The sequence below is a fragment of the Diceros bicornis genome, unplaced genomic scaffold (genome assembly GCF_020826845.1).
Source record: "Diceros bicornis minor isolate mBicDic1 unplaced genomic scaffold, mDicBic1.mat.cur scaffold_55_ctg1, whole genome shotgun sequence".
In the NCBI taxonomy this organism is placed as follows: Eukaryota; Metazoa; Chordata; class Mammalia; order Perissodactyla; family Rhinocerotidae; genus Diceros; species Diceros bicornis.
In genome coordinates this window covers 897,192-916,469 of record NW_026691429.1, presented here as the reverse complement: position 1 = coordinate 916,469, position 19,278 = coordinate 897,192, and the positions used below count along the sequence as shown (strand labels likewise).

The 19,278-nt window shown below is 41.5% G+C and overlaps 1 protein-coding gene across 1 annotated transcript; it reads left to right on the top strand.

Moving 5' to 3' along the window:
• The first annotated feature begins 891 nt into the window (after positions 1–891).
• LOC131403190 (centrosomal protein kizuna-like) lies at positions 892–18,263 on the top strand. The gene is made up of 4 exons (XM_058537501.1): positions 892–948; positions 15,592–15,696; positions 16,880–16,970; positions 18,105–18,263. Exons 1-4 carry the CDS (start codon positions 924–926, stop codon positions 18,106–18,108), a joined length of 225 nt encoding a protein of 74 aa, XP_058393484.1. The 5' UTR covers positions 892–923; the 3' UTR covers positions 18,109–18,263.
• The last annotated feature ends 1,015 nt before the right edge of the window (positions 18,264–19,278 follow it).

The following is a 19,278-nucleotide window of genomic DNA, read 5'->3' as shown; positions in this document are numbered from 1 at the left end:
AATTGAAATCTTAACAGAACTAACAGCACTTGGCAGTAGATAATTATTATCATCCCACAAAGATGAAGATGATTCTATGAAAGTGAGTCCATCAAGTACTTCACATAGAGTACTGTGAAATTTTTGATATCACTTAATAGAATTTACTCATAATTGGTAAACATTCTTTTTAATTCTATTAGAACCTTTTATAAGTTTAAACAGATGATCAAGAATCAGAGTTTATGCCCCCCAAAACTTAATAACCAATTTTTAGTATCCAGAAATTGTGATTATTATTTTTTTTTAAAGATTTTATTTATTTATTTTCTTCCCCCCAAAGCCCCAGTAGATAGTTGTATGTCATAGCTGCACAGCCTTCTAGTTGCTGTATGTGGGACGCGGCCTCAGCATGGCCGGAGAAGCGATGCGTCGGTGCGCGCCCAGAATCCGAACCCGGGCCGCCAGCAGCGGAGCGCGCGCACTTAACCGCTAAGCCCTGGGGCCGGCCCGAAAATTGTGATTATTTTAACGTTATTGTTAAGACATGCCAATAAACCGCTATAATGTATTCCCAAGAGAGCTATGAGTTGCTCAGGATATATTCAGAAGTTGATATACATGCACAGGATTTGAGGCTTGCTTGTTTTAAGCCCCAGTCAAATTTGATAGATGTCAGGCTAAATCATTTTGCATGAAAGCAACATAGAGATACCTTAGTTTTGGAATAGGTTTCTTTTTAGGAACAGTACTATTTCAGACAAGAAATAAACTAAGCAAAGAAAGGAGGTGGGGAAGCAGTGAAAATAAAAGGAATGGCAGTTAAGAAAAAAAAAAAGCAAAGGCCTATTCCGTAAATATAACCTTGAAATACACTTTTATTATCGTGTGTTTGATTTTTAGACATTTCAAGTGGCTGCGGAGACGAGAGCAAGGAAGAGAGCATGGCAGCAAAGATTCCAATCACAGGTAAAGTTATGGTTGCCTAAGAGTTTCAAACACAGGATTCAACCTTGTTTTATAATCAGAACATTCTAGGTTAGTGGTGTGTGGACTCTGCTAAGAGCAAGTATATTCAACTACTACGTGCTGGAGGGGACGATTAATTGTAAGAGCATGACATGTGCGCTTACATTAACATAAACTGAGGTGGAAAATAACCATGCCTATTGAATTCTTCATGATCATGTTACACAGTTACACGTGTGAGCACCCCATCACATAGCCTTTCAGCACCTGCGTCTGTGTGACAAGGTCAGTCTCCATGGGGAACACCAGTCATTGTGTGGCCAACTACAGCTGTTTCTGATTTTACTCTTTTCTTTCCTGTGATAATTGAATGTGTCTCATTAAAATAAGAGCAGGAAAAAAAAAATGCCAGACAAGAAGCTTGCTTGTGCCTCAGTTACAAAGCCCATGTGATAATTTAAAAATTTTAGCAGTAACGTTTCATCAAGACCTATTAAGATTTCTGCACATGTATTACGCTTGTTTAGCTGGAATCTGAATATCATTACGTTTTTAGTTTTAGAATATCAACAGCAGCAATGAGTATTCTGAACAGAGTTCTATTTGTCATACATCTAAATTTACTAGGATCTCATTTTGTAAAGTGGTACACTACTTCATTATAAATTCAAAGGTCTGACTTTAAATATTTATACAAGTAACCGTACCACTGCACTGCGGTACTGAGACATGCATCTGCACATGTGGTCGTTTTGTTGTTTATAAGCGGAAAAGAATGGCTTTCTTTTATGACAATGCAATTCATAGCCTGATGATTAATTTTTTAAACTCATGTTTCTGTGATGAACTCTGGTTTTGAAAAAAGAGTTTATAGTAGAGCAATTATTGTATATATTCTGCATCAGATAATATTTCATTCCGAAATACAGAGGTTTTCTTTTCTTTTAAACATTTTCCCAGTGATATGTTTATTGCATTTTTATTCTTCATTTTGAGAAAACTCTGGTAGCGTTCCCTCTTTATTTTTTTATTAGTAGAAGTGTAGATGATCCCAAATTGCAGATAATCAAGAAGTCATTTGGAGACTTTTCTCTTGCATTTACCTTTGAATGCAGAAGTATCTAATGACCTCTGAATTTATTTCAGTTAAAATTATAAAGACTTATTGGAGAGAAACCAGGAAGTGATCTCGTTGCCCTTTCTTGCTTCTCTTTTCAGTATTCTTTCCAGTCATTCCTTGCTGTGAGCAGATGACTGTCCTCAAAATTAGTGCAAACGTTATTTTCTCATAGACTTTCTTTATAGGAGAAGAGATAGTCAAGTACTGGAGTTTCAAATCTTTCTTTTTTTCTTGCAGAAAGAGGTGTGATGTGCCTAGAAATAATAAGGGCTATTTACCATTAAGATTTTTAAAGAAATTTTAATTCCAACAACCTGCCATCAGTCAATTAATAGTTGGCAGTTTTAAAAAAATGCTTTGTGGGGCCAGCTCGGTGGCGTAGTGGTTAAGTTTGCACGCTCTGCTTTGGCGGCCCGGGGTTCATGGGTTCAGATCCTGGGTGCGGACCTACACCCTGCTCATCAAGCCATGCTATGGAGGCATCCTACATACAAAATAGAGGAAGATTGAGAAAGATGTTAGCTCAGAGACAATCTTCCTCAAACAAAAAGAGGAAGATTGGCAACAGATGTTAGCTCAGGGCCAATCTTCCTCACCAAAAAAAAAAAAAAGAAGAAATAAAGAAAAAAATGCTTTGTGCCTGTTGCATGCCAAAGTTTTAGACATATAAAATAACTTGGGAGATATAAAAATAAACTTTCAAAGCCATTTACTTTGAGCATTTCCATTCTGCCCTCGCCACCATACTCTCTTTCTTCTTTGCTCCCCACCCACTGGACTTCCCATGAAATTAATGTTTGAGGGCCTCATGTGCCTTGACTCTTTAATGCTGTTGTCATGTCTGTCATTGAAACTACTTTGATCTCTAAGTTCTTTTTTCCCCAGTTTTTTAAATTGAGATATAATTGACATATAACATTGTATTAGTTTAATCTCTAAGTTCTTGACCATTATCTCTTTATTAAATCTTTGTGTCTTTGGCATAATTATTTGGAGATTTGGCCTTGGTAGAGTAAAGCAGGTATATAGTTTGATTTAAGATAGAGTCTGGGGCCAGCCCGGTGGCGCCAGTGGTTAAGTATGCGCGCTCCGCTGTGGCAGCCCAGGGTTCTCAGGTTCAGATCCCGGGAGTGTACCGATGCACTGCTTGTCAAGCCATGCTGTGGCAGCATCCCATATAAAGTAGAGGAAGATGGGCACGGATGTTAGCTCAGGGCCAATCTTCCTCAGCAAAAAAAAGAGAAGGATTGATATGGGATGTTAGCTCAGGGCTGAGCTTCCTCACAAAGAAAAAAAAAAAGGGATAGACTCTGCCTCCCCCTTTATAATAGTTTTATTGAGACTTTCCTGTTTTATGGGCTGCATTCCTTCTAGAATGTTCCAAAGAAAAGGAATATTCCAGAGGTTGTTCTCAGGGTTGAGGGGATGTTGCAATTGAGCCTGGGCTTTGGCATCAGCCGTCAGTGTCAGCATTTTACTCCCTGCTCTATTTCTCCACCTCTCTGAGCCTCTGTACTGGGAAAGCAGACATACCACCTGGCAAGATGGTCTTAAAGTTTACATGAGATCATGTGTGTGCAAGTGCCAGGCGTGTACTAGACACTCAATACATGTAAGCTGCGATTCATAATAATAATATTCATGTGAATGTTAGTAGTAGTATTGATCTTCTGCACTGGCCCCACAGTCCCCAGTTTTTCAAGCCAATGCCATCTAGTTAAAAGGAATCTCACAAAGCAAACTCAAAGAGGAAAAGAAGCAGGGGGCTGGGGGTGCAGTGCCATAGAAAGCATAATCCTGAGACGAGTCTTGGAAAGGCATCTGAACACCACCTCCTGAATTGCGGTAGCCACTTGGGACCAAGACTCGCCCAAGCCCTGTGCTGCCATAATTCCTCCTAGACAGTGCTTCCCAGGGGTACCGCTAAATTAGTTTCTGCAAGAAATTTCCGCTTAAGAACTCAATTGATGATTTGAATCCAGAAGGATATTTACCCTATCAAAAAGGAATCTTGAGGAGAGTTGCATGATATTTTTGGAACTTCTAATTAGTCCCGTGGAGAAACCCTTAGAGAAGAATCACAACAACCTGGTGCAGTGGCTCCTGGGGATCTCACTGGTCAAGGCCCAGCATCTCTGCCTGTGAGTGCCTGTGTGCCATAACTCTTACAGGCTCACAGGTGAGGGCGTTGCAGGGCACATGGTTCCCAGGCGACAGTCCTCCCCTGCTGTGCCGCCTCACCGTGTGGATGGGCGGATGCAGCGTTTCCCCAAGCGTGTTCTGTGCAGGCTCCACCCCGAAAATGCTTCAGGGAATACACATTCTCTGACCAAATCCCGCATAATCGCTCTCTCCCTCTGCAACATGCACAGTGCAGGGAGCACGTTGAAAACTTTTAGACTTTCAGTAAATGACCCATTTAAAGGTGGCAACTTAAAGTTTCAAATAATTATCTTCTATTTGAAAATGGAATCCTTCCGATGAACAGCCAACAGAATATTCTGTGGAACATGTTTTGGGAAATATACACAGATATACACAGAATGTTTTTTAAAACCTTGAGTCTAATGAGGGCACCAGTATTCTTAATACACTAAAATTATCATCAACATTTTCCCATGAGTCCTTTTTGTGGGAATCTCCCTTGTGGATGAGATTGCTTTATAATGAAGCTTTGGCTACTTTAGTGTAACTAAACCCAGTTGATGTTATGATTGAAAGTTATTTGTTAAAGCTGCTTTCTGAATTGATGTATTGACGACCAGCATGTTCCAGTAGTGAGTTTGGACAGTCCAGATGTGCTCTTCTTTAGTGTGGGTCCTTCTGCGTGACTATTTGCTTTACAGCCGTCTCAGAGGAGATGTAGTAGAGAAAGACACCGAAGTGAACCCAGGAAGGCACCAGGAGTTTGGGCAGAATGGAGGGGAAGCTCTGAAGTTAGACCACTTTCAGAATGATGAGGGCCCTGGGGAAGTTTAACCTGAGAAGGGTACAAAAGCTATCTTTAAATATTTGCGAGGCCTCCACGTACAAGACAGAACGTTGATCAAGCGTAATTTTAGAGTCTAACTCAGGGGGCTCTGTGTGTGAGTGGTGCAGGGAAGGAATTCACAGCTCAGTAATGGAAGAACTTTCTAGCTCTTCTTTGAGGCAAAACCAAGCTGAGTGTCTTCCAGGTATAAGATTCTGTGCTGGGTGCTTGAACCATGGCAGGAACCTACTCTCTAGAGGGACACTGTGGAAAGAATTCTTGTTTCTGGAACTGACATTCCTTCTAATGCTAAGAGACTGTGATTCTCATTGCATATGAAAGAAATCAAATGTGCCAATATTCTCATTTCTTTATTTCCCTTTCTTATTTGCTTATCACTTCCAAACATAGGTCTCCTTGGCAGAGGGGCTCATCCTTAAAGAGTTTGCTGTCACTCTGAAGGCATCTGCTTTGTTAATCATTTGCAGAGTGTTGGTTTCATAACTTGAGCTCCTGCAATCTGTGCTAAGATTTACATAGAAACCCTCCCGTACACAGACCCACACACACAACCAGAATAAGTATTCCCACAGCCTGTATGATCTGTTGTTGTTAACACAATCTACCCCTTTTATTAGTCTGGTTGTTCACACTGAAGAATTAAGGTAGAAATCAAAGAATAATTTTGATATCTATGAATGTGTGGTTTTCTCCCTATAATAGGTAGTATATCATTTGCATGTATATTACACCTTTACTTTGGCTAAGTCCTGGGAATAAGACTGGGTCCTTGCCCCTCCTAAGTCTTCATCATCTCTGATCCTCACAACAGTCCTATGGGGTAAACATTAGGGACCCATTCTACAGTCAGTCCAGCAGAAACTTAGGAAGGTTGAGTCCTGCTCAAGGCCATATAGCTAGGGTGTTGGATCTTGAATCGAACTCAAACTTCAGGATTTAATCCCTGAACTCCTTCTCTTCCACCAGCCTGCTGCTTTCATTTTACAAGAGAGGCGACTGCATCAAGGTGTCTGGATTAATTAATCAGTGTATATCATCACAAAAGATGAGCTCCACAAGATGCTTTGCGAGTGATGATGAGCGAAGCTGTACCTTTCCTTCCTCTTGTGTTAGGCCTAGAGAGGTGGGCGCTTGCAAGGATTTCCGAGTATGGATTTTACCAAGAGGTGTGTGTGCCCTTTATAAAGCGGGGCGAGCCTGAGTACACACGCAGGACTAGAATACTCAGGTCAGTGCTTCCCTGGAACACTTAGACCAGGATTAAAGCCATGCTTATCCAGATTATGAGGGAAAATCTCATCTGAACTACTTATACCCCCAAGTGAAATTTCCCACGTTGGCAATTTTATTTGTATTCATACTGAATTTACCTCTGAGAGTGAAGTGAGTTTTAGTTTTAGCAAGTGACACAGGTTATGCTAAATGTCATAGAAACCCATCACCTGACACAGTATCTGGCACACAACACAGTGGGCACTCAGTTTGTCAAACGAATGAATAAAAACGAGTTGGAATCCAAAAATTAAGGAGTTTCCTTAAATGCTTGTTGATTCAGGCCAGAACGCTGTCTCTTTCACTCAGTCACTCTACCAATACTTTCCCCACCCCACGTGCCCATCCTGGCAAACTCATCTCCTTAAGCTCCATGTGAAAAGAGCTCTCAGCTTTTATCTCAAGAGGATTAAGCCTCTAAGAATGTCCATTCAGCCTCTCATTCTTTTGACTCCTATTCTCTCGGTCAAGCTGTGTTGAAAGTGGTTGCCTGACAGTGCCATTTCTCACTGATATTCTTTGGCAAGCTGAAATATTCAATGTCATACTAAGGTATGTCCATTTAGAAGCTGTGAGGGACGTCAGCCACTTGGGGTTCTGGGCAGTGCTTCTCAAAACGTTATTGCTTGAGTTTTACATCAAATTGGAAAAGGCTGGGAACATACAATAGCCAGGTTGTCATTGGTGACTGGATTTACCCTGGGAGAGAAGACTGTGGTGACAACGTTGGACGCCAGAGTACAGTGGCGTAACACTCCACTAAGGAGACTTTACTAAGAATGTGTCTCACCTGTCCTGTCCCAGAAATGCATGAGAATCAGGCAAGACGTGTTACCTGCCAAGCCTGGGAGCCCCAACTCGTGCAAAACCAGGGGAACCATCTCATGCTGCTGGATTGTCCATTGCAGTCCCTGTGGCCCTGTCTCTGTGGTAGATGTCAGGCTGCTGGGGCTTCCCCTTTGCTGCTACAGCAAAGCGTCTTCATTCATGACATTGCAGGGCGGTGGTGTTTGTTTAACATGGTCAGTAAAGAATGAAAGGCACCTTTCTGAAGAGTGTTTTCGATTGGTTGCTCCTGCATTCAAGGAAATTAATTCATAAATGCCTAGAGAAATTCTCCTTGGTCGTTGACAGTAGAATCCTGGGTGGATACCTATGCCCCAGCCACACCCTTGACCAGTTACATCAGAACCTCTAGGGGTGGGGCTCAGGCATCAGTCTTTTATAGCACCCCCAGGTGACTCCCCAGGTTTGAGAACCATGGAGCAGGGGGTCTCAAAGCTGAAAGAGCCTTTGTAGGTCATGTTGTGAAACACCTTCATTTTATACAAGAGATTCAAGTGGGGAGAGAAGAGGTTGGGCTTCAGATATTTTAATAAAATCGAGGATCAGGAAGTGTATTATTTTCCTAGGGCTGTTGTAACAAAGTACCACAAACTTAAAACAACAGAAATGTATTCTCTCCCAGTTCTGGATGCCAGAAGTCTAAACCAAAGGCCAGCAGTGCCGTGCTCTTGAAGGCTCTAGGGGAGAAGGCTTCCTTGCCTGTTGCAGCTTCTGGTGGCTCTCAGTTTGTGACAGCTTGACTTCAGTCTCTGCCTCCATCAGCACATCACCTTCTTTTCTGTCTCTGTGTCCACTCTTCCTGTCAGGATGCCTGTCATTGGATTTAGGGCCCACCACAAATCTAGGATGATTTCATCTTGAGATCCTTAACTAATTACATCTGCAAAGAACCTATTTCCAAATAAGGTCACATTCTGAGGTTCTGGGTGGACATGAATTTTAGGGGAGACATCATTCAACCCACTGTAGGGGGTGAAGAGAGATTTCTTCATATTTTACATTTCTAACATCTAGTTCATCTTATACATTGATTATTCCTGACCCTACTATAATGCTAATGATAATATTATTGTCTTTATTTCTGATTCTTCTCATTATATAAATCATTGAATGCAAATTGCTAAAAATATTGTTTTTAAAAATATTTAATTATGCCAATAAAATATAGCTTCCTGATCAAGATTACTCAATCTTTGAAAAGTTCAAGATTGCATGACTTGGAGAGTTAAAAATTCCCCTCCCATGGCTGAACAATGTTAAGTGGCAGGCACTATGGTTATAAATTTACATATGAAGTAATACCAGCGGGACTGTTCAGTTCAGTTTTGGAACATTCATTAAAGTTCAGTTACAAGCCTGACATTTATTTTCAAGTGTAATTGTTGAATTACTCCGTAGAAATTAAGAATGTGATGTAAATTTTTTTTTTTTAACTGAGGAAGATTCACCCTGAGCTAACATCTGTTGCCAATCTTCCTCTTGTTTTTGCTTGAGGAAGGCTAGCCCTAGGCTAACATCTGTGCCAGTCTTCCTCTATTTTGTATGTGGGTCGCCGCCACAGCATGGCTGACAAGTTGTATAGGTTGGTACCCAGGATCCGAGCCTGCGAACCCAGGCTGCTGAAGCGGAGCATGCCGAACTTAACCACTATGCCATAGGGCTGGCCCCTAAATATTTATTTTCTGAAGCAGCTTCAGGCAACTCATGTGAAGTAGGAGTTTCTCTTCTCTGTACATCAGCAGTCTCTGAGAGCACAGAGAAACCTTGGCAATAGATTTACAGGCCCACGACACTGGGGGAGTGGAGTTTATTGCAGAAAGTCTGGACATGAAAAGTGATTCTGGTCATGGATCCAACCTATGTATTTCAGGTTCACATTGACTTATGGCCTTTGAAAAAAATCCTAAATATAGATGAGTTTTCTGTATTTTCAGAATTGTGAAGGCACCCATATCCTAATATTTTCTTGTTTTCATTTGAGCAGATTACTAGACAAATGACTTCTGGATTTTCAGTGATAATATTTATCTTTAGAATTAATTTTAGAAATATATGTCACAATTTTTATTTTATTTTACAAAAATGACTATGTTTGCTGCATCAGCAACACATCTAGTAAAATGTGTGGAAAAAAATTTGCGTGGGTGTAGAAATATGTGAAAAGTAACAGCACTGGGAAACTCAGTGGACAGAAAATACTTTTCAAATTTAATTTTTAAATTTCTACATACTTCCTATAGGAATAGTAATTCCACTTCCTTACTCAAAGATGCCCAGTTCTTTGTTGGTTCAAGGTTGTTTTTCTATTTGTAGTGATGGTATTGTTTGCATCTCCCTTTGTTACTCCTTTTCCGGGCCCAACTTTTCTTTCTTTGATTAGGGATTTCTGCGCAAGCCAGAGGCAGATTCTCTGCCTGGAGACACCCCTAGAGGCTGGTGAACCCTGCCTCTCTCTGGTTCTTGTAATGAGTTGTTAAAAGCACTTGTTCATCAGATATTTTCTTTTTCTTTTTATTTCTAGATTTAGAAGTATTTTAGCAGGTGTACATTTGCATATAAAAGAGAATAAAAGATAAGAAGTTGAGGCTTTTTCTTTCTTCCCTCCTCAACATCATCTCTCTCCTATCTCCCTTTATTCAGCATGTTTTCGCTTTCCTTCTCTGGCTGTTTCCATTTTCTAGACACGAAATGCATATCAAAAAAAAAAAAACAATCTCAGTGATTCTTCACCACTTTGTAGGAAGATAGATGATTGGGTTTGGCTGGCTTATGTAACAAAGTAGAGAAAAACATATTTATCTCTTTGTGTCATCAGTCTGGAATTAATAGCCAAGGATGGATTTTAACCCCCTGGACTCCTTTATTTTATGTTTTAAATTGCAATATTTTCTACTTTTTAAATTAAATCTTGACACAGATTTGAGTGTATAATAGATGCTTGACTGAGAGATCCAGAACTGAAAGCTTGAGCATGCAGATATATTTGTTTCTGTGTGTACCAGAACATTCTAATTGACAATAATTGTATTCTTTAGAAATATTTGTTTTATCTAATTATACGCACTTCTCAATAATTTTCTGAGAGTTTGACATGACTAATGAGCGGAAACGTTTCTCTGGAGTTCTCAGTCACAGGCTGGAAAGTAAAGCCTTAAGGGGCTACCTAGTCCTCGAATTTGCAGACTTAGGGTTTACTTGCAGTTGAGAAGACTCAAGTCTTTTCTCCTTGGAACTGGAGGAACTCGGCCCCCACTTGTCTATAGCAGGCTGATTTGAACTCTAGACTTGTTACTTTTGCTCTTTTGTTCGTTCATTCATTTCGTAACTATAAATCTGCAGGGCAATACAGTGCAGCTTTGAACTGCTTGATTCTTCACTATCCTTCTTCCTTCTAGGAGAGCCTGGGCCTGAGTTACCAGAAACTTCACGCCCGTAGCTTTGCCTACTTGACTTATGAAGTTGGCGTCCTGGCCAAGACCTCTAGGCTTTTCCAGGAGGAGGTCTGAATTGTTCGAGTGCCCCTAGCAAGACGTAGACTCTTGCCTCCAAAGAGTCTGAAGCCTGGTCTATTTGATACAAGCAGCTACTTAAAAACCTCCACACAGCTCTTGCAGCCTGCCTTGATAGTGTGTTCCCGGGTCTCTCAGCTCTGTCAACTACGGAAGCTTTTGCTAACATCTAGCTTATATCCCTTGGCTGAAGTTTCTCTCCGAGTGTTCTTGTGCCACTTTTAGGGAACACAGAAAAAATTGCTCACCACCATCTAGTTTCGAGGTTTCCAGTGTGTTCTGTTTGGCCTGTGCAGTGTTGTATTTTTTTTTTTAAGAAAGGCAGGAGTCTGGCAAGACTAGGCCCACTTTCCCACCTGGCAGCAGTTGGCTGTAGCCGGAGAACAGCTGTCCCCCCTGGCCAGGCATGTGCTCTCCAGCTGGCCAGACTCACTTCTCTGTGCTACCTGCTTGGCCCCAGAGCATCTGCATTTATAATCCTGCCCTGTCCAATCTATGCAATTTCTGTTCTTAAACCCTCTTCCCTTGTTTCTACGCAGGCTATGTAGCCTTTATCCTCTCATTGTTATTTTTTAACCAAACCTTAATTTTGTTTTTCCTTTTTGGGTTGTTTCCCAGTCCTTCAAATGTTTTGTGCAGCTCTTCTGACTAAAACAGGGGTGACTGAGGGTGTGATACATGCCATGGGAGAATGACCACAGCTCTGAGCATCTGCTGCCCGACACAGACCTCCTGTTAGACAGCAGCACCTGCCGCCTGCTCCAACCCCTCTGGCTGGTTTGGTGTCTTGGTCCTGCCTCAGTTAGTGTTTCTTCCTCCAAGTGAATACACTTAATCCTTTCACCTTTTAAACTTCACTTTGCCCTTAAACCACACGAGGAAGCATGCATCGGGGATGGAAGCAGGCCATGTGCCCAGCAGTCCTCAGCTTGATTTTGCCAACCCTTTATTACTTAGGTCAGGGCGGCTATGTCCCACATAAAAATTGTCCGGGTGAGCTTCACTGACTTTCCGCTTAGAGAAGGGCTACAGAATGTTTAAAGATCAAATACCAGTAAGGAGCTATGGCTGGGAAGCGAGGTGGGCTCTGGGAGAACGAGACTGGAGAGACAAGCTACATCCCTCCAAAACTGTGTACGGTTGAAAGCAGACTCAGGGCAGCCTTGAAGGGAAAGGCCAGTTACAGAGTCCAAGTCCTTCAAGAAGCAAGGGAAGGGTAGATCCTACAATTCCTCACCCACAAGAAAAGAAACTTTGCAACTACGTATGGTGACTGATGTTAACTAACTGTGGTGATCATTTCACAATATGTACAAATATTGGATCATTATGTTGTATACCTGAAACTAATATAATGCTGTATGTCGATTATACTTCAATTAAAAAAAAAGAATAAGAGGAAGGAAGAGAAGGAAACCAGAATGGAAAGTGTGTGGAACATGGAAATGGCCTTTCTTTTCCAGAGTGGTAAAATGGTCCCTTGCTGCTAATGTGAATTCACTTCACATTCCTCCTTTGCTAGACTCAGACCAGTGATAATATCCGTACTGTCCTATATTTGGACAGAATACTTAATCCTCCCAAATGTGAAATTAACTCACAACTACTAGCTTTATATTTTTCACGAAAATCTTCTCCTAAAAATAAAAGGCACGTGTTTTCTGAGGAGCAGGAGAGCCAGCTCACTGGAGTCAGATGATTTACCTCACAACAATAGATGAGAGGAAAGCCTAACTCCAGCTTCCAGCTGCCAGGAGCCTTTGTTTACCAAGAAGCTACTCTTTTTTTCTTTTCCTATTCTTTTTTTTTTTTAACTTTTATCTTTGCTCTCTTTTCCTTGACCAAGTCAGTATAATTGAGTGCAGAAATAGCATATGGTCATTATGATCTGGACTTGTATCCTAAAAGCTGAAAAACTTTTTGGTTGATCTTTATAGAATAAAAACAAAACAGAACATTTTTACCTCTTTTACAGTGATTCCTTACCTTTTTAGAATTCTTTGATTTTATTGATACTTCTCCTCTCCCAAAAGCACCTTACCACAAATCTGAAGTAATATAGGTAGTAGGACTGACAGGAGAGTGTTATGATGCTGTCCTAGGACAGTGGGACTAATCTACAGCAAGAAACACTTTCTGTCCTAGGCCAGTACCCAACACATATACACAAGTTATGCAAAACAGTACTTTCCCCTTCTGCATGCATGACATCTGGTGTTTTCTTTATTAAATTTGTCAAAATACTAGTTCAGGTTTGCCCAACTAATATCACAATCCAGCAATGTTAAAAAGTGTTGCCTTAGGATTTATTATTTTCAGAGTTGAGTCCCTGATCTGTACATATTTTAACTATATAGCATTTAATATTTCAAAATATGATGCTCATTTTAAGTACTTATTTTTATCTTGATTGATTCTCAGTAGGGCAAGATAAGTTACATTTTTATTCGTCAGTGTGACGGTAGTTTTAATCCAGTAATAAGGGGCTCATGGTTAAGTTCTTAAATTGAACTAGCAAAAGCAGGAAAGCAGTGATTGCCAGCCTCCGGTGCTGACAGCAGGACTCCTTTTGTTTGTGGCCCCGTTGGAGATGTGGACGTGGATGCTGTTTTGTTATGTCTGTGCTAAAACTCTATTTCTCCAGCCTCTGTTGCATCCAGGCATCCTTGAGCCTTGAGGTAATGGGAAAGTTGTGTCTCTCAGGTTCTTTACGTGATCATTATTTATTGTTTTTCCCAACAGTCTTCCCCACTTTAACTTACAGCAGACACTGTTAACAGTCCTGCAGGGTAAGGGTGTCCTGTGGGTGCCCAGGCTGCTGCTGACCCCTCTGGGGCACCTGGCTTTGCTCCCTGCAGATGCTCTTCTCTGTCCCTACGATGAGCCTGGTTAGATTTTCTCAGCGGTGGGTCTCCCAGCTCATCCTGCTGCCGCCTCCCCTTCCTGACCTTCCCGCCCCTCACTCAGCCCAGAGACCCCACACTCAAATGTGCAAGCCTGAGGGCCAGGGCAGCGAGTGCTGCAGAGGACCAGCTGAGCAACCAAGGCAGTCAGTTATGTGTCCTCTGATTCATTCCTGTAGCCGCCTCTGCAAGGCCTGGACTGGAGAGGAACCATTTTACTGTGAGTTGAACCTATCCACAGACCCACTCAAAATAACGACTAGAATTTGGCCACCTCAAATAAATTCATACAACTTGACTTCGAGTCTTGAAACCTGGGTTCAACTAAATTGTTTTTTGTTTGTTTGTTTTCAGAGTTTCTAAAAAGGGACAGTTCAAAAAACTAATTTGCATGCATTTGAAAAGTGTTAACATCGTAGGAGGAATTCAAGAAACTTGTTTCTAGGTAGTAGAAAATTCAGTATTTCTGTGTATTTTTTTCACACCTAAAGCAGTTAATAACAATTTAGCAATATCATATATCCAATCAGTGTTCAGTCAGGAGCCAAGCAGATATCTTTTCAGTTGATGTTTTTTGATGAGTAGCCAAACTGTGCCATTGCATTGCATTTGCTTCATATGTCTCTTAAGTAGCATCACCATATAATTTATTGTCTAAATTAGGAAACTTTTGATTAACAAAAGACAACTCTATTAATTATTATGCTGGGACAACAGGCAGAAACCTGAATTGTCATGGACAAATTCTACTTTTTATTTTAATTGTGGTAAAAAATACATAACTTTAAATTTACCATCTTAACTGTTTTTAAGTGTGCAGCTCAGTAGTGTTAAGTATATTCACATTGTTGTGCAACAGATCTCTAGAACTTTTTCATCTTGCAATACTGAAACACTATACCCACTAAACACTAATACTCCCTCCCCCTTCTTCCCAGCCCTTAATAACCACCTTTCCACTTTCTGTTTCTATGATTTTGACCACTTTTGTTACTTCATATGAGTGGAATCATACAGTACTTGGCCTCTTGTGACTGGCTTATTTCGCTTAGTATAAGGTCCTCAGGGTTCATCTACACTGTAGTATGTGACAGGATTTCCTTCTTTTTAAAGGCTGCATAATATTCCATTTTATGTACATGCCACATTTTCTTTATCCATTCAACTATTGATAGACATTTGGGTTGCTTCCACCTCTTGGCCATTGTGGAAAATGCTGTGATGAACAAGGGTGTGCCAATAACTCTTTGAGATCCTGTTTTTAGTTCTTTTGGATATATACCCAGAGTGGATTGCTGGATCATATAGTAATTCTATTTTTAATTTGTTGAGGAAGCTCCATACTGTTTTCCCTAATAGCTACACCCACCAGCAGTGCACAAGAGTTCCGATTTGTCCACATCCTCCACAACGCTGATTTTCTGTTCTTTTGATAGTGGCCATCCTGATGGGTGTGAGGTGATATCTCATTGTGGTTTTGATTTACGTTTCCCTGGTGATTAGTGATTTTGAGCATCTTTTCATGTGCTTATTGACCATTTGTATATGGAGAAATGTCTATTCAAGCACTTTGCCCATTTTTAATCGGGTTATTTGATTTTTGTTATTGTTGTCGAGTGGTAGAAGTTCCTTATATATTCTGGATATTAACCCCTTTTCAAATATATGATTTCAGTTATTTTCTCCCATTGTGTAGGTTGCCTTTTCACTCTGTTGATTGTTTCCTTTGACATGCAAAAGTTAAGTTTGAGATAGTCCTGTGTGTCTATTTTTAATTTTGTTGACTGTGCTTTTGGTGTCATATCCAAGAAATCGTTGCCAAAACCAATGTCCTGAAGCTTTTCTCCTATGTTTTCTTCTGGGAATTTAATAGTTTTCAGTCTTATGTTTAAGTCTTTAACCCTTTTTGAGTTGATTTTGTGTATGGTATAAGGTAAGGGTCCAACTTCATTCTTTTGCATGTGGATATCCAGTTATCTGTGCCTTTTTTTAAATCTGTAGAAACAAAAGCCTACCAGTTGCTGAAGTGGTCTACCCTTCAGGATAATACAAATCAAACTGAAGACAGGTTCCAAAAGGCAGATGCTTCTGCATCACAACTGTCAGGTAAGTGAGCAGATTCAGCACTCACAGCCAGTGTCTAGGTGACCCAAGGCAGCAGCTAGTGCTGTGCTTAGGGAAGGGTGGTCATTCTTTGAAAGTTTCTGGAGTTTGCTTTGTAATAAGCTATCACTGGATCAGAATCAGCCAGTACTTTTTCAGTCCTTAACAAACAAGAATTTGGAAGTCTTCCCTCCTGGATATGTGCCAGCCCTGGCATGGCGATGGTCCTTACAGGCCCTTGGATTATACCTGGCATGTCATGATAGTAACTTGTCGCTAAGTACCACAGGAGACACCCCAAATTCTTTCTTTTCCCACATCTTCCAGTTTCTTAATCATCAATGGGGAACATCATCCTGGGCTATTTTCCCTCACCAGAATGTTGGAAAACTTTGGGTTTTTTAAATGAAAAGACTGTAAATCCCAGTAAAGCTAAATTTTAAGCTTAAGTGTAGTTCCTTCAATCTAGGATTTTTGTTTTAATTGTAATTTTCTTTGTTTTCGTATACTTTATTGCATTTTTCTTATTTTCATTGGTTTTTATTTTATTACACCTTTTTTTAGTATGTCACTTCAGCTCCCTTTGTGAAAATAAATGGATTCATACAGAAGGAAGTACACCTTAGTCACTTCCTTATCCTTACATAAACCACCATTCCATAATTTCACCCATCAGAATGAACAGTGATCTCTTAACATCACATAATTCCCAGGCCATATCCAGATTTCCCAATTGTCTCAAAGATGTCTATATCAGACAGGCATTTTTTCGAGGGACATATGGTGCATTAGACTTAGCTGTCTGTCTTCAGAGAGCTATTTCCTAGATAATATTAGTGTTAGAATTGGTTGCTGCAAAATTCTGTTATTTTGGTTGTTTTGAGGATTCAGTGAGCCACTGCAGGCGAAATGCCCAGCACAGGGCCTGTTAGAGAGCAGCCCTCGGCGACTGCTGGCCGCGGTGGTGCTGGGTGTTATGTGAACTCCGCGAATGTGAGACATTGTAGTTGGCTGAGGTATGAAGCAGGGCCTCTGCCCCGATGGAGGGCTTCATCACTTTGGAAAGATGTAGCACTCGTGAGCCCTTAACCGTTTGCTTTTCACCACTTTCTTCACATTTGAGTCACAGAATTAGAATCCAGAGAGATTTAGAAAGTATTTATCCAACCCCCTCATTTCACAAAAGGAGGCGACAAGAGAGTAGCACCTCCCTCGGAGCCTTACAGCCAGTTAGCAGACACACGTGGTTGGAAGGTGACTCCACACATCTGTGTTTGGTAAGTTTATTTTATATGGATAGTTAATTGGACAAGTTCAAAGGATGAGTAAATTTGACATAAGTTGTAGTCCCTTGGATGTATATCAAAAATGTTGGGGGCCGGCCTCATGGCTTAGCGGTTAAGTGCGCGTGCTCCGCTACTGGCAGCCCGGTTCGCATCCCGGGCACACACCGACGCACCGCTTCTGCAGCCATGCTGAGGCCGCGTCCCACATACAGCAACTAGAAGGATGCGCAACTATGACATACAACTATCTACTGGGGCTTTGGGGGAAAAAAAGAAGGAGGATTGGCAATAGATGTTAGCTCAGAGCCGGTTTTCCTCAGCAAAAAGAGGAGGATTAGCATGGATGTTAGCTCAGGGCTCATCTTCCTCACACACACAAAAAAATGTTGGTACTATTAATATACTAATGATTAATGTATTTGTTTATTAATTTATTCATAAGTGATACTTTATAGGTTGTATAATCAAGCACCCCTAGATTCAGTTCCCTCACTCCACACTCAAATTTACACTATGTGCTTTGCAAGATTCCACATTTTCCTGCGTTGGGATCATAGAAGTCCTTCTGGTGGTGTCAGCCGTCTCTGAGGTCAGATACGGCCTCTGGCGTTTAGTTTACGTGTGGTCACACAATACTTTTCACTCTCACTCTCACTCTCTCGCTCTCACTCTGATCCTGGGGACTTCTCTGAGCTCCAAAGAGAAGCAGGAGGCAGGCTGGCAGGGTGGAGGGAAACGGAAGCCATGTACCCCGTGGTTAGCGTACCCTGCTACTGCTGTTACAGGTAGTGGTGAGGATGGGCACCCTGAACTCAGGAGCCACCCCAAATCTGACTATTGAAGAAGCAGTGCATGTTTCAGTTACTTTCTGCATCAGATGTGTTAGGTCTCTGCCTCTGGACCTGTCACTAAGGAAAGCCACTGCAACCTTGTGCCTTCCTTTCCATGTCTGAAAAGGCCTTATGCTGGTAAGCACATGGAAACCCTCTTCAGGCTGAGCACGGACACATTGTTAAGAGAATGGCTTGGCTGCAGAGGTTACATGCAGGCAAGCAGGTTACAGGATAGAAACTCAGCAAATGCCTTTTGCAGAGACACCCATGCACTCTCTATCCGTGATCTCAGGTGACTGCCAGTTAAGAATCAGACTTGAAGCAGAAACATCCAAGGCTGAAGTCACCCAGGGGGCAGAGGTCAAGGATTGCCCTGCACGCTGATAGCATCATGGGAACAGTCTGGTTCCCCTGGCTCCAGGAAAGAGGTGGATTGTGCATCTTCCCCATCAACTTTTTCAGGCTGGTTAAAGAGTGGCCTTGATGGTTTTCAATGGAGATTCAGTCTCTCCTGGGAGATGGAAAAACAGAGGATTTGGCAGAGGGCTTAAGGGTGGGTGGGGTGGGTAACTGTCATCCAGCGGTGTCAGTTATTTCTGAGACCTGGTTCCCAGCACCCATTATTTTGATGATCCCTTGCTGCCCATGTGTTATAACAAGGTGAATTATCCAGTGCATGGTGCTGTAGTAGAGACCCATGTGCTCACATGTGCATCGTGGTCATTTGGAATAGAGCTCTTCGAATGATTTTATTTTTTATTTTTTGTGGCTTCTAAGTATCAGCGGAAAACGCTCCACTTCCTTTCAGAGTTCTATCAACATGTTCCTTGCCTCAGAAGCTCCCTGCCTTCTGTGGCTTGAGCAGCATCTTCCCCTGTTGACATTTGTTTCACCAAAGTTATTGTGAGCCCTCTTCTTCACTCGTTGCTGCGTGGTGGCTGACACTCCCTCTCCATGTTTGTGCTTCTCACACGTTTGAATATTGGCAGCGGTACATTCAAGACAAAGACAACTAACAAAATCGCTTCGGAAGCTAGTTTTTCATCTAGTGAAGGAAGTCGTTTGTCAAGGTAAAGTCGTGAAAGCCTGTCTAAATAGCGGCAACAAGATGAGAAATGTCGCTACGCAATGAATTAAACTCCGGCCGCGTGTTCTTTTGTTTTGTGACTTGATGGAAGGTTATGGTTTGGGGTTTTGTTTATCTAAAATAACAGTTGAAACTTTAGTCTACCTTTGAAAATATTTGCACCAGAGCCAAGTATTGTTTTGCAGCTGTTGTTTCCTTGGTTTAAGACTCAATTGACACCTCAGTGAACCACGAATTAGCATCTACAGCTGCTCGCAGTAGGGCTGCTTAGAGACCACACAATGGAGGGTGCCGGAAAAGGGCAGAGAGAAAAATGTCAGGCCTTAAAGGAAATAAAGTGGCCTGTTTCTTCTTTCTGAGATGGCTGATACATGTACTA